At 58.5% G+C, this 14209-nt stretch overlaps 1 protein-coding gene across 1 annotated transcript; it reads left to right on the top strand.

Moving 5' to 3' along the window:
* The first annotated feature begins 6 nt into the window (after nt 1–6).
* On the top strand, nt 7–12022 carry MAF1 (MAF1 homolog, negative regulator of RNA polymerase III). Its single transcript, XM_080381713.1, has 8 exons — nt 7–282; nt 3395–3533; nt 6635–6763; nt 7612–7777; nt 8538–8659; nt 9195–9314; nt 9809–9925; nt 10184–12022. The coding sequence occupies exons 2-8, from the start codon at nt 3451–3453 to the stop codon at nt 10203–10205; spliced, it is 759 nt and encodes a 252-aa protein (XP_080237839.1). The 5' UTR covers nt 7–282; nt 3395–3450; the 3' UTR covers nt 10206–12022.
* Nucleotides 12023–14209: the final 2187 nt, after the last annotated feature.

Below are 14209 nucleotides of genomic sequence, written 5' to 3'. Positions count from 1 at the left end.
TCCGGTGCCTGAGGAGAGGGTCCGCCGCTCGCTCGCCCGGCCGCCCGCCCGCCCAAGGGAAACTCCCAGGTCTCGCTCAGCCGCTCGCTGCGTCCCGAGCCGCCGGGGACATGTCGAGGTGGGCGGAGGCCCGGTGGTCCGGCGCCAGGCGGCGGACGGCGGCCGAGGCACACGCGCCCTCCTCGAGCTTTCCCCGGAGACGCCTCCCTTTACAAACGCCCCGAGCCTGAAGGAGCTGTCACGGCGAGGAGGCCCCGCCGGGACCGAGAGCAGGGAGCGCCGGTAAGCCCGCTCCCACCGCCGCCCCCCCATCCCCTGGCGGAGCCCGGGAGGACTACAGCTCCCAGCGTGCATCGCGGTCGGCGCGCGGCGCCCAGGAGCTCCGCGGCCGCGCGGGGCATGCTGGGAGCTGTAGTCCGCCGGGGGGGCGGCCCGCCGCGCGGGGCATGCCGGGACGGCGCTGCCAGTCCCCGCCCGCCGGGCCCTGTCACCTTCAGGGCCGCGCCGGGGCCTGGCCCCGGGCCTTGCCCCGCCGGAGGCGGCTCTCGTCCCGCCGCCCGAGAGGACGGGCGGCTCCGCGGGGAGGCCGGCTGCTGGCAGCGAGCGCTCTGGGCCCTCGGGGCAGCTCTCCTGGCAGCCGGGCCTGTCTCTGCTTCCCCGTTTGTGCTGCCTGTACCAGCTCCCCCAAACCCCGCTCCTGCTCCTCCTCCTCCCCTTCCCCCCATCGACAGGGTCCCCTTTGTGCTCCCCGCCAATGCACCTGCCTCCCTGTCAGGTAACACGAGTGTGCCAGGGCTGGGGAGAGCCCTGGGCTGGACCCCTCCGGTCATGGGAGGGGGTGGTCGCCTTCATCCTGAAGAGGAGAGAGCTGGTATTGGCAGGTTACTTCGCTTACCCTAAATTACTCACTTTGAGTTTTCCTCCTTCACTGTTGAGTGCTTCAGGTCACCTATTACCTCACCAAGGCGCTGCTTCTGCTGGCTTTTACGTGAGCTGGCTTGCTATGGGTCCTGCTGCCTGGTCCCCAGTGGCACCGAGACACGCCATGAACCCCGTGACACCTGAAGCCCTTTAGATTAAGCTGGTTTAAATCTACAATTAGCCCTATGCAACTTCTAGGATGTTCTCAGTTGTGTTTGCTACGTGCTAAATCTGCTGGGGTGAGGAAGGAAACCAAGCTGTGGTTTCAGGGCCAGGCATCACCTGCCTGGTGTTGAATGGCATAGGCACCGTAGCTGGCAAACCTCTCTGCCTTTGGCCCCACTGGCATTGAGAGACAGCTCCTTCCTGCTCCACGCAGCACCGGCAGCTGCCGGTGCTGCGTGGAGCAGGAAGGAGCTGTCTCTCAATGCCAGTGGGTGTTGCCGTGCCAAAGTGCGGTTGAACACCCCATTTAACACCTTTTGACTGCATCTTGTGTTAACGGTGCTTTTATTCTGCTGCCCAAGTTAGCGGCTCTGCCTGTACTGGGGAGAGAAAATCTATATCCCATAAAATTCCGGCTGTGGATGAAGCAATGCATCGTATTCTGGTGTCGGAAGCAGGCTGAGCTTTTCCTTGCCAAGGGGCTCATGTTAGTCCTTCCCCACCTCATCGTTGCCGGGTCTTCTGCTCCGCTCCAAAACGGCCTGGCACATTGTCCTAGCTTCCCCCCTAGAGCAAATCTTTGGTGGGAAACCACCAGCAGCTCTGGATTTCATGGTGTCTGTGTCCTTTCTCTGCTGACAGCAGCTTTACGGAGTGCAAGGAGCAGAGCTCACTGCCTTCATGCAGCTCCTGCTTGCTGGGAGCTCTGCCTGCAGAACAAGGGGTTGGGTGCTGGGGCAAGTTTCAGCATCCAAGGGACCTGTTGGCTCGTGGTTTCAGAGCAGCAGCTTTGCTTGACCAGTGGGACTGCTCCAGGCTGCTGTTTTGTTGCCAACACTCAAGTTACCCACTGCCTTTTGCATCGCTAAAGAGGTGTTTGAGCACGAGTATCTGCGCCAGCGGAGGGAGATGTGCTTGTGGTAGGAGGGTGCCCCAGAAAATGTTCTGCTTTCTACGCCTGGTCCTTGCAGATTGGCTTTTTTTTTCCCAGTTTTCCCTTCTCCATCTTCCCAAGTCTGTTCCCAGTGAGAGGACAGCGTGGTTTGCCACGGGGGTTGCCAGCCCTCGTTGGCTTGGGCTGTTCTGATCGGCGGCTCGGGGTTGCAGTAAATGCTGAAGCTGCATGGTGGAGACAGTGTGCACTTTAGTGCTGCTTTGAAGTGCACATCATCAGGTCTAGTCAACAATGGGTAACGTCATGGTAAGAGTATCCCTGGCCCTGCTACAGTGTCAGTGTCGCACTCGTGCAGCAGCATCACGCTCACGCAGCGGTGTCATGGTCATGTAACGATGTCACAGTCACACAGCATCCCCTTATCGCCTGCAGTCTTGAAACCAAAGGGCCAGGAGTCGTTCCTTTTCCGACCCCATCGTGGTGCCCAGGACAGGGGTGGGGACATATCTTGCCTGCATGGCCTGGAAGGGGCTGCTGCTCCTGGAGAGCCCTGGCGTCGCTCCCTGAGAGTCCTGGCATTACTTCCCTGCCTGTTTACAGCTTCTCCTGTTACAGTCCCGCAGAGGCCGAGAGCTGGGGAGGGATCATGGGGCTGGAGGCTGCTTTCCCCCTTCACACCCAGCCATCTGCCCATCCCTGTTCCTCCAGGGAAACGCCGCCCTACATGGAAATAGTAGCTGAAGGCTGCTGTTAACCAGTTAACTGGGGCTGCCGTTAACCAGTCCCAGTGTCGGTCCTGCTCTTGGCTGAGGGCCCTGACAGACCAAAGAGGAGCAGCTCCCTGAGGGGCTGCCCCGCTCCTGCTGCCGGGGACCACCCTGGGGCTTGGTCAGGGTGTCTGTGTCACCCCCAGCCTGCAGCAGAGCGAGTGCTGTGTGCCCTTCCCCAACTTTGAGGGAGAACAATCCGGCCCAAAAAAAAGCTGGTGACCTTCAAAAGAGAGGAGGGGAGCTTGGGAGCTCCCTGGCAGAGTGCACTGCCAAAGCAGTGTGGGCAGAGCTGGTGGGAGGTGATGTGGGCAGAACCCCCGGCACATGGCGAGTGCCGTGGCTGAGCTTGCTCTTACTTGTGCAGGTGAAGTGGAGCAGCAGTGCAGAGGATGGGATCGGATGGGAGGCATGAGTGCTGATCGGGCCATTGTCACTTTTTTTTTCCCCTGGCCCAGAAGAGGCGTGGGCTTCCTGAGTTTCCCGGTGTGCTGCCTCTGCACAGCCTTCTGGGTGTAGAATCGTTTCAGTTGGAAAAACCTTTAAGATGATCGAGTCCAAGGTCCTGCAGGGCTGGCCAAACCACAGCCCTGCTGTGCAACCCAGGCTGCTCCTTCCCCACCTGCGAGGGTCTCTTTTTTTGCAGGATACGCACACTTTGCAGCAGCTGTTGCACAGGGAATCGCTCTGGAAGTCGAGACAATGAAGCTGTTGGAGAACTCAAGTTTTGAAGCAATAAACTCCCAGCTGACAGTGGAGACGGGAGATGCTCACATCATCGGCAGGTGAGCGCTGGTAGAGCCTAGTCCCCAGCCCAATCAGGAGCCTGGGGGGCATCTGGTCCTGGGACGAGGGCTGTGTGGGGCACGCCTGGTCCCCAAATGGGGTGTGAGGTGTGACGGGACGAGACGCGAGGTGTGAGAGCCCAAGCGGTGGTTACAGCCAAAAAGGAGACACACCTTGTACGTATAAAGCCAACTTATTGGTGTAATTGAAATTAATTGGTAATCTTCTTACTCATTCTTAATCAAGGACTGTTATTAGTCTACATTAGTTACTAGAGAGAACAAACGATAATGCCGTCAGGGTACTCCTGTACAGAAAAAGCCTCAGCAATAGTAATAACACAATTTAATTGTAACACGCACATGCGCTTCTTCATTTCAGTCCCTTTTTCTGAGATAATGCTCCCCTCCTGCTGCTCTTAAAGTCAGTGGCTTCATTCTGCTGGGGAGGGTAATGGGTGAGCTGTCAGCATCCATGTCCTTTCCTGGGAAGAAGATAATGTTCACGTTGGTGATTTCTCCTTCCTCGCTGTAGTCCACGTGGTGTCATTTTTATAGGTTTGCTAACACGCTTTGACACCTTCGTTCTTCCTTGGTCCACAGCTCTCTGTTAGAGCTGAATGTACTCCACATGGTGCCTTTTTTGTATGCGTAAAACTATCCTTTTGTCCCCTTTGCTGCCCCTAAAACCAGTTTTGTCCCAGCCCAGATCTCAGTTTCTCTAGCTGACCACTGGTGAGCTGCTCCTAGCTTCCTCCTGTGCCAGCCTGTGTCCTGTCTCGTACCACAGCTGCCTGTGCTTCTCCACGCCGTGCCTCCCCCGCTCCAGGCTGCCATACACAGAGTTCCTCTATGCCCTTACACCAAGAGCCCTGAATGTTCCGTTTTGCACATAGCAGTTGCCTGTCACTCTGCCTACGGTGGTGGTGAGTCCTCACGGACCCAGAATGCGGTAGAAAGCTCAACTGCAGGCACTTGGTCATGTGGAGAAGCACTCCCATGGCCAAACGATGTAAGGGAAAGCTGCAGGCGCCTGGGGGAGGCTCGCGCAGAGCAGGCATGGCAAGCCTCTGCCCCGAGGCCTTGCAGCTCATTACACAGCTCAGCTGCAGAGGTGATGCTGTGTTACAGGGCTATGTGGTGACAGAGGTTCTGGGGGCTCTCGTGCCTGAGGCTGCTGGTCCTGCAGGTTTTCTGGGTGCAAATGCAGACTGGCTGAACATGGTCATTTCTCTTTGCTTTGCTTATGAGGGACGCAGGTGCTGAGGTGGACAGGAAGGGCGATTGATGCCTCATGGTCTGCAGTTGCCACCTCTTTCCCTCAGTTGTTTCAGTGCTCTTCCCATGAGATTGCTGCTTAAATGCTGAGTGGCGTCTCCTCTTAAAATGGAGGATGGGGAATGGTCCACATCTGGTGCTGGTGGGTCTGGTGGCTTTGAGGAGCTTCTTCCTACAGACCTCGGTCTTCTGTCTGGGTCCTGCTGACCTTCAAGCAGCCTCCTGAGGAACTCCAGGGAGGAGCAGTGTTGGGATGATTTAAGGAACTTCCTTGCCGGTCAATGAGCAGCCCAATCAGCTGCAAATCTGGAAGGAGCTTTCTGCTTGAATTGTGGGTGTCATGTCTGGGCAGGTCCTCAGCTGCCCAGCAGTCTGTGGTGTTGTCTTGTCCCCCAGCTTCTGCTGGGCCACCGCAGGCTAGGATCAGAAAAGCTGATCGCCCTGGGGGAGACCAGAGTACTTTTTCATAGTTTGTTGTTAGAATCATGAAATTACAGGATGGGTTGGGTGGGAAGGAACCTTTGAAGATCATGTAGCCCCCTGCCACAGACAGGGACACCTCCCACCAGACCAGGTTGCTCTCAGCCCCGTCCAGCCAGGCCCTGAATGTTTCCAGGGATGGGGCATCGACCCCTGCTCCAGGCAGCCTGTGCCAGCACCTCACCACCCTCAGCGTAACAAATTTCTTCCTTGTGTCCACCCTACATCTCCCCCTTTCAGTTCAAAGCCACCCCCCAGGTCCTGTCGCCCCAGGCCCTGCTAAAAAGCCCGTCCCCACCTTCCTACAGCCCCTGTAGGCACCGAGTGGCCGCAGCCAGGTCTCCCCGCAGCCTCCTCTGCTCCGGGCTGAGCCCCCCCAGCTCTCCCAGCCTTTCCCCGCAGCAGAGGGCTTCCAGCCCTCGGACCAGCTCCGTGTCCCTCCCTCGGCCCCGCTCCAGCAGGTCCCTGCCTGGCTTGTGCTGGGGACCCCCGAGCTGGGCGCAGTGCTCCGGGGGGGTCTCCCCAGAGCGGAGCAGAGGGGCAGAATCCCCTCCCTCACCCTGCCGGCCACGCTGCTCGGGGTGCAGCCCAGGAGCCGGTTGGGTTTCTGGGCTGTGAGCGCACGTTGCCGGCTCACATCCTGTTTTTCATCTACAATTATTCTTCCATTGGAGCTCTGGGCAATGGGGCCGCCAGTCAGAAAAACTTTTCAGGTACCTCTGATAGGGTCCTTTGGCCACTCCGCATGCACCGACGCTCAGGAGCTGGCAGTTGTCTCAGCTCAGGGTGACAGTGAGAGCTCCTGCCAGGCCGGCTGCAGGGGAGTTGGTCCTTCGCCAGTTCTGGACCTATTTTTGTTCCTGGCTGAGGGAATCCTTTTTGGGCTTACTGCTGGCATTGGTCTGGCTTGCTGTGCTGAGACAGGACACCACAGCGGTGAGGCACTCTTTCTGCCTTTCTCTTCTGACATTCCCGTGCTAGCAGCGAGGTAAGCTGCAAAGTGGGACTTGTTGGGATGGCTCTGATATCCCTGGAAGAGCAGTTCGGCTCATCCAGCCTCTTCTGTGCCTCCCTGGAATTAAACTGCATCTCCATGTGTGCAAACATACATACATACGTGTAAATAAATGGGTTCATGGCAGCCCTGGTTGCCTTACGCAGAGCTAAGACCAGATGGCATGGCGAAGGTCGCTCCTGGGGACTGGAGATGCTTTTGCCATGCTGGCTGCCTCATCTGAGTCCCTGCCACCAACACGGTGCTGGGCCGGGACCTTTGTGGTGCTGCTGGCCAGGTCCCGCCGCTGCTGGGCTGGCCTCAGGTGCTGTGCTGTGTGTCTCTGCAGGATTGAGAGCTACTCATGCAAGATGGCTGGCGATGACAAACACATGTTCAAGCAGTTCTGCCAGGAGGGCCAGCCGCATGTCCTGGAGGCCCTGTCGCCTCCTCAGACCACGGGGATCAGCCCCAGCAGGTACCACGGGCTTGGGGGGTTTGCCTGCCGCGCTTTGTGCCACAGGCAGCAGTATGTCTGCGGACGGGGGGGTGGGACACGTTGAGGGAATGACCTCAGTGTTGGTAGCTGGCATTGTTTCTGTGGCTCTGGGCTGGCAGCTCTGCTTGTTCATAGAATCATGCAATTGTTTGGGTTGGGAAAGACCTCTACGAATATCGAGTCCAAATGTTAACCCAGCACTGCCAAGCCCACTGCTAAACTGTGTCCCCAAACACAGCATCTACAGTTTTTAAACACCTCCAGGGATGGTGGCTCCACCATCTCCTTGGGCAGCCTGTTCCAGTGTTGGACGACCCTTTCGGTGAAGGAACTTTTCCCAGTACCCAATCTAAACCTCCCCTGGCACGACTTGAGGTCGTTTCCTCTTGTGTTGTAGCTTGTTACTTGGGAGAAGAAACTGACTCCACTTCGTTACAGCCCCCTGTCAGGTAGTTGTAGGGAGCGATCAGGTCCCCCCAAGCCTCCTCTTCTCCAGGCTGAGCACCCTTGGTTCCCCCAGATGCCCGTCATCAGACTCGTGCTCCAGCCCCTTCACCAGCTCCGTTGCCCATCTCTGGACACGCTCCAGCCCCTCTACATCCCCCTTGGAGTCAGGGGCCCAAGACTGAACCCAGGATTCGAGGTGCGGCCCCACCAGCACCGAGTACAGGGGGGCGATCACTGCCTGGTCCTGCTGGTCACGCTGTTTCTGATACAGGCTAAGATGCGGTTGGCCTCCTTGGCCACCTGGGTAACTGCTGGCTCGTGTTCTGTGTTGGCCCAGGCTGTGCTGATGATGCCGCTAACCCTGCCGTTCTGCCTCTCAGGCTCAGTAAAAGTCAGAGTGGCGATGAGGAGGGACCCCTGAGTGACAAGTGCAGCCGCAAGACCCTCTTCTACCTGATAGCGACGCTCAATGAGTCCTTCCGCCCTGACTACGACTTCAGCGCTGCCAAGAGCCACGAGTTCAGCCGGGAGCCAAGCCTCAACTGGGTACGTGAGCAAAGCGCCCTGCGTCAGGACGGGTTCCCCTCGCCGGGGAGGCCTGCTGTGCTACCTGCCTTTGTCCTGGGAGAGAGGGTAACATGGAGCTGGAGGGGGAGTATCCGGTTCTCCAGGGAGCCCCATGGTGCTGCTGTGACCCTGGGTAACTGCTCTCAGGGCATACCTTGCTTCCTCCTCCAGCAGTAGGATGAGGCAGTCCTCATCCTTCCCAGGAAGAGGTTTTTCAACAGCTGTCCTGGGGTGTTTTCCTTTAGCAGACTTGCTCTTTGCTCTCCTTTGGGAACAGCCTCTTGTGAGCAGGGTTTTCCATGCCAGCCTGGGTTAGGCTGCTCTTTTCTGGGGCAGGTATTTGGAGGAAGGAAGGGTGAGGGAAGTGTCGGTGAGTCCTTCCTGCAGAGGACTTCCCAGCCTGCTGCCTGGTGGTTTTGAGGATGCCCCACACTTTGCTGGGAGAGACTTGAGCTACGTGTGTCCCAGAGATCCTCTGATGGATTTTCCCTCTCCAGCCTTGTTTGCTTCCCTGCTGCCTGTCTCCTTGCTTCCACCTCAGGGCCCTGAATCTAGCACGGCAGTGCCTGGCCATCCTGCTTTTCCCCTTCCATGGTTTGTTGTCAGGCTCCGGTGTCTCCTCTTGCTGGAGGAGGGACAGGAAGGATGAGCTGTGTGGAGCACGGGAGGGAGGTGGTAGAGAGGAGAGCAGGCAGCAACTCCTCTGCTCCTCTTACGGGGCCCTGCTTGGCCTCTCTAGGTGGTGAACGCTGTCAACTGCAGCCTCTTCTCTGCGGTTCGGGAAGATTTCAATGCCCTGAAGCCACACCTGTGGGATGCTGTCGACGAGGAGATCTGTCTTTCGGAGTGTGACATCTACAGGTAACAGGGCAAGCACTCACCCCTGGATCTGGGTCCTGGCCCCTTCCATGTGTGCTATGGCCTGCAGAGAAAGGGTTCTTTTTCAATAAAAGGTTATGTTTTTGTGTGCCCACCTGTATGTGTGTGTGAGAACCAACCGCTGGAGGAGGGCGGTGGCATCTCCTCACCAGAGCTCACCAGCTCCCAGCCCGTGGAGGGGAAATGGCTGCTGCTGTCCCCTCCCACGCAGAACATACCATAGCCATGAAAATCCGCGCCTCAGGCAGCAGCTGTGCTGGCTGGGTCTCACCCTCCTTCCAAAGCCAGCCCCGGGGGCCCAGGGTGGTTCCTGCCACCCATGCAGGCTGGCCAGCTGCTGCTGCCTGGCTCTGAGGACACTGACTCACTCCTACCTGCTCTCTGCCCACTGGGGCAGCTCCGAGCTCACCCTGTCTTCCCCTTTCCTCCCTCCAGTGTGCGGCTGGGGTGAGAACCGGGCTGGCACTAGGCGCAGAGTATGGCACAGTGTTTCTCATGCCTCTGCTTGCTGTTGCAGCTACAACCCTGACCTGGATTCGGACCCCTTTGGAGAGGATGGCAGCCTCTGGTCCTTCAACTACTTCTTTTACAACAAAAGACTGAAGAGGATTGTCTTTTTCACCTGTCGTTCCATCAGGTCAGGCCATGTGACATCCCTGAAGTCACCTTAAAAAAGGAATTGTCTTGCCTGTTGGTAAGCAGTGTCACTGCCAGGGAGGAACCGCTGGCACCGAGCTGGGCACATTGGGAACTGCTGTTCCGGTGCTGCCCTGGCACCACTGCTGGCGTGCGGGGTTGGCCAGGGTGAACGGAGCTCAACCAGAGCCCAGTTCCCTCCATCCTCCCCCGCTACGTATCACCAAAGAGCAAGTCCGTGGGAGCCATGGTCCCTCGAAATGGGTGGCCTTCACCTGGCTGCTGTACAGAGGGGCAAGTAAGGGGGGGAGGAACCCCTGGAGGGGCACTGCCTGCAGCCAGCCCCTCTTTCCCGTGGGCTTGATTTGGATGCAGAGGGGGCTCTGGGCAGGGACATAAGCCCGCTGGAGAGAGGAGTGGGATCTCCCTTGTGGATGCACTGACGCGGAGGGGTGCCAGCCGGGCACTTAGGTTGTGCTGCCCTTTTCCCTTTAGTGGGTATGCATACACGCGCTCGGAAGCTGGCAATGAGCTGGACATGGATCTTGGTGAAGGGGACACGGAGAACAGGGACGCTGGCGACACCGAGAGCGGCAGCATCGAGGAGGACAGGTGTGTGAGCTTGGTGCTTGGGCTTGGCATGGTGTGCTGGCTCCCACTCCAAGGGGAGAGAGGCTCCCATTCACAGGCCCGGCCCTCTGGGCCTGAAGTCTGCTCCTCTGCCTCAGGAGCCTGGCTGAGAGCTCAGCGGGGCCAAGCTGCTCTCAGGTGGAGCAGCAGTGCTGCTCCTGCTGTGTCCCCCGCTCTTGCTCTGCCTCCCCCTGCCTCAGCATGGCCATGGAACAGTAACACCTGTGTGTTCGGTTACAGGTTGCAAGTTATTTGCATGTGAGTTTCCAGAACCGCTCCCAGGTGCCTGGCAGCCCTGCCGAACCGCCCTTCTGCCTGCGTCCCGTGGACAAGGCAGCCCCGAGCTCCCGAACTGCCCTTGCCCAGCAGCTGCAGCGTCGCTCTGCCCGACACATACACTGGAGTACCCCAGGCATCTTGGAGCACGACAGACTGAAAGCAGCTGCGGCGTCCTGGCTGAAGATACGTCCCCTCGCTCTGGTGCTGCCGGCCAACCTCCCCTTTCCCCTCGCTCGCAGCTGCTGCAGCACGAGCCGGGGCTTGCCGGACAGCTGTGTGGGAGCTCCAAGAAGCTTTGCTGCACTTTATTGCTGATCTCGTTGGCTGCACTGACCTGCAAACTCCTCGTGGCGCTGAAGCTGGGCTGGATTTCCCTCAAGCACTTTTCCATACTGGTTGTGACCCAGCAAACGCCATCCGTCCACAGCACCAGCAGCAGCAGAGGGACACCTCTGCTCAGCCTCCTCCAGAAGCAGTGTTGTTAAACTCCCCACAAACTGTCCTCGGTTCCTTGCCCGGGGAAGAGTCCATTTGTTTCAAAGAGGTTTGCTTTGCTCTTGCCCTCCCCCTGTGATTTTCTCTGATGTTTTGGTTTGGTTGATTGGTTGTTTTTTTATCTTTGCTGGGTGGTGCCAGCGCCCTGCACTGCTCCTGTGCAGGGGGCTCCCACCAAGCAGCCTGGCGGGTGAATGTCAGACCAGGCACCTCAGCCTGCACCTCCCATGATTTTCTTTGGGGTTTTGGTTTTTTTAAACCACACCTGACTTTTGGTAGTGCGGAGGCCAGAGCATGACGGGGCAGCAGCCACTGCGCTGGGGCCCAGCTCAGCCCTTGCTGGGGGCAGCGGTATCTGGTTTTGTGTTGGGGGTGAGCTCAGGCCGTGGCGGGAGCCAGGTGCTGCCGCTCCCACCCGCCCTCCAGTTCAGCCCCACGTCCCCCCGTTCTCTCTGTCCCCCTCATCCTGCTGCTGTGGGGGTCAGCCCCCTGCTCTGCCCAGGCACCTGGAGTTTTGGGGGACGCAGTTCCCCCCGCTCTGTATTTCAGCAGGTGCCAGGGCAGGGCAGGGAGAGCTCAGCTGAGCACGCACAAACAAGGGGCAGTGACTGCCGCAGCATCTGAGCTGCCTCAAAACACACCCCACCCCCCAAGAGGAGCCTGCATGGGGCAGCGCCGCTGCCACAGGTTCTCACCCCACCTGTGGCTGCCTGTGCAACCCCTGCCCCTCTGTCTGGGTGTGCCTTGGGGGGGATCCCCCTCCTCCCTCCCACTGGGGGCCAAGCAGCTTAGAAGAGGCTGGCTGGGGAGGGGGAGTGGGTGCCCCAAAGCTGGAGGGCTTTGCTGGGGGGCGGGGGCTCTGCCATGTCCCTGCCCTGGCCTGGGTGGGAGGTAGGAGGCTCCAGCTGCCGGCAGAGCAAGGCAGGGCCTTGGGGTGCAGAGGGTGGGCAGGCAGACAGACAGACAGGTACCCCCACTCCTTCCGCTGGTGCCAAGCACACAGAGCTGGGTGCCAGCAGCAGCATGGTGTTACTGATGGCGGCTCTCCCTGGCTCCTCCCTTGCTGTAACTCCTCCAAAGCTTGCTTTTAAGTTGGGAGTTTATTTCCTTGTTGCTTGTCAGGATGGACCTGAGCCCTAGACCCCGCTGCCACCTGGCAAGGGGTTTGGCCCAGTCCTCTCTCTGCTGTCGTTCGCCCCTCTACTAGCGTGCCGCTGTGGCTGCCTGCCCCATTTGCCCCCTGTCAGGGAACTTGGACTTCACAGCATAGCAATGTATCGTTACACCAATAAAGTTTTTCTGTCATTCGCCACCACTTCCTTCGGGGACCCTGCGTGGGGGGGAGCCTGTCCTGCTGTGGCCATTGGGGATGGCATCAGGCTGCAGGAAGTATTAGGGGATGGGGTGTGACCTGGGCTCCAGCCTGGCACTGAGCAGCCCCCACAGGGACACAGGCACAGAACTGGGGGTATGCTGTGCCCAGCATGCCACTGCGCAGGCGCCAGGGGCTCCCAGGGCTCTCAGTCTCCCCCAGGTTGCCACTGCCTCTCTCTGGGGGTGCTGCTGGCCCTTCATCTTGCGGGTGTTGCACAGGGAGTGCCCAGAGCCCCCCAGGACCTGCCTGAGGCTGTGACCACAGCTGCTTGGCGTGCCACGTGTCCCCTATTGCCCCAGCCAGCTGCCTGCCCTGGCCATTGTGGCCCTGGAGCCGGGAGGGTCTCTGGGACAGCCTGAGTTGCATCCCTGGTGTAGCTGCTGGCCCTGCCTGGCTCCGTGGCACCACGGAGGTCCCTGCCTCCGTGTGGGTGCTGGGCATGGGCTGGCCGGGGCACTTCCAGCATCTCTAGCTGTTCAGTGCTGAACCACCGGTGAGTCCTGCCCCAGCCTCCCGATGCCCCCACAGCTTCTGGTGCTTCTGCTCAGTGCTGGCTGGGCACTGCCTGCCCTTAACAGGCAGACTCGTTGTGTTCCTTCATTAATTAAAGTATTAAATACCACTGGTTGGACCGGCTGTGGCGGCACCAGCAGCATTGTGCTGGTTCTAGGGCACCATTAGGAAGGCACTGCCTAACCAAGCCTGCGGTGATGGCAGCAGAAACGGTGTTTTCCCTCCCTGGGAAGCGTGTCTGTCCCTCACCGCCCATCCCATCGAGCCCAAAAGGAGCAGCTGGGAGCCCACCAGCCTCCACTGGCACTGAGGAGGGGGCTTTACTCCCAAGAGAGCAACGGTGCAGCTCTGCCCACCCGTTCCTGGCACAGAAACCCTGTGGCTGAACCAGGGCAGGCTCTGCCATGCCAGGGCTCGTGCCGCGGGCTCTGTGCGGTGCAGAGCGTCGTCAGCCCTGGCTGCAGGACCCCCCTGCCCTCTCGATGTGGCCGTGCAGCAGAGCGCATCCCCCAAGCACAGCCTGGGAAGGACCGCAGAGCTGGAGGGGCTCAGCGCATCTCTGAGCCATCACTTGGCTACTCGTGACCTGGCGTGGACCAGGGAGGTCCTGTCCCATTGGTGTGGCAGATGGGTTTGGGTTTTTTTTCTAGAAACGCCTCATTTCTTTCAGTGCTCCTTCAGGGTGTCCTTCCCCCTCTGCCTTCGCCCAAGCAGCAGCAGCAGCAGGCTCCCTCTGACTGTTCGGTCTCTCTTCACTTCCAGTTACTACTTTATCCTCTGTCTTATGGCTTTATCCTCTCTTGAATCAGGTTTGGGGCGTTTTGGGTCTTCACTTGCTGGACATTTTGTAGGTTTTGGCTGAGCTGCCTTCATTTCAAAGGATATCTTTAAGCCAGAGTTCATGGTGATGTTCCCAGTTGATGCTGTGTCGAGAAATCCCAGCTCTGTGGTGCATGGCACACTGGGAACGCTGGGACTGGAGCAGCTGGCCAGAGACAGGCTGGTGCCGTCAGATGTCAGAGACCTCCAACCTGAAACATCAATTTTTTTGGTATTAACCAGCCTCTGGCAAGATTTTTCCCCACAACTGCCACGTCTTTGCTACCTCCATCCGAGGAGGAACCGAGGCGACTGTTACCGAAATCTCGGAATGAAGAACTTATCGACACCAATGTGATGTAGATAAGCAGACACTTCTTTATTGACGGCCGGGTGCGTGAGCGAGTCCTCTCACGATCAACGCACACCAGGTCCCAAACTCAGATTCCATATATAGAACTTATTCCTACATATTCATTAAATATTCATGCATAATCATAACATTTCCCATAAATCATTTACATACTCTCCTCCTATATCCGATTCTGCGCAGTAAAGCTTAGAAAGGTCTAGAAATGGGTCTAGGGTACGATTTGGGTAGGTGGTATATGAGTCGGTGGTCGCGATCTCCCCCTGCCGGAATTACCTTTTACTAAAGTTCACAGTTTCTTGGCAGGCACCTACAAGCTGTTCCAGTCGACTCTCCCCAGTTCCCATTAATCTCATCCTCTGACATTTCAATGCACCTCTACGTAAAGAAGACTGGTTAAGTACAAAGGAACCTT

Source organism: Falco punctatus (assembly GCF_963210335.1).
Source record: "Falco punctatus genome assembly, chromosome: 3".
Lineage (NCBI taxonomy): Eukaryota > Metazoa > Chordata > Aves > Falconiformes > Falconidae > Falco > Falco punctatus.
The sequence above is the reverse complement of the archived record's forward strand: the minus strand, read 5'-3'. Positions and strand labels throughout refer to the sequence as shown.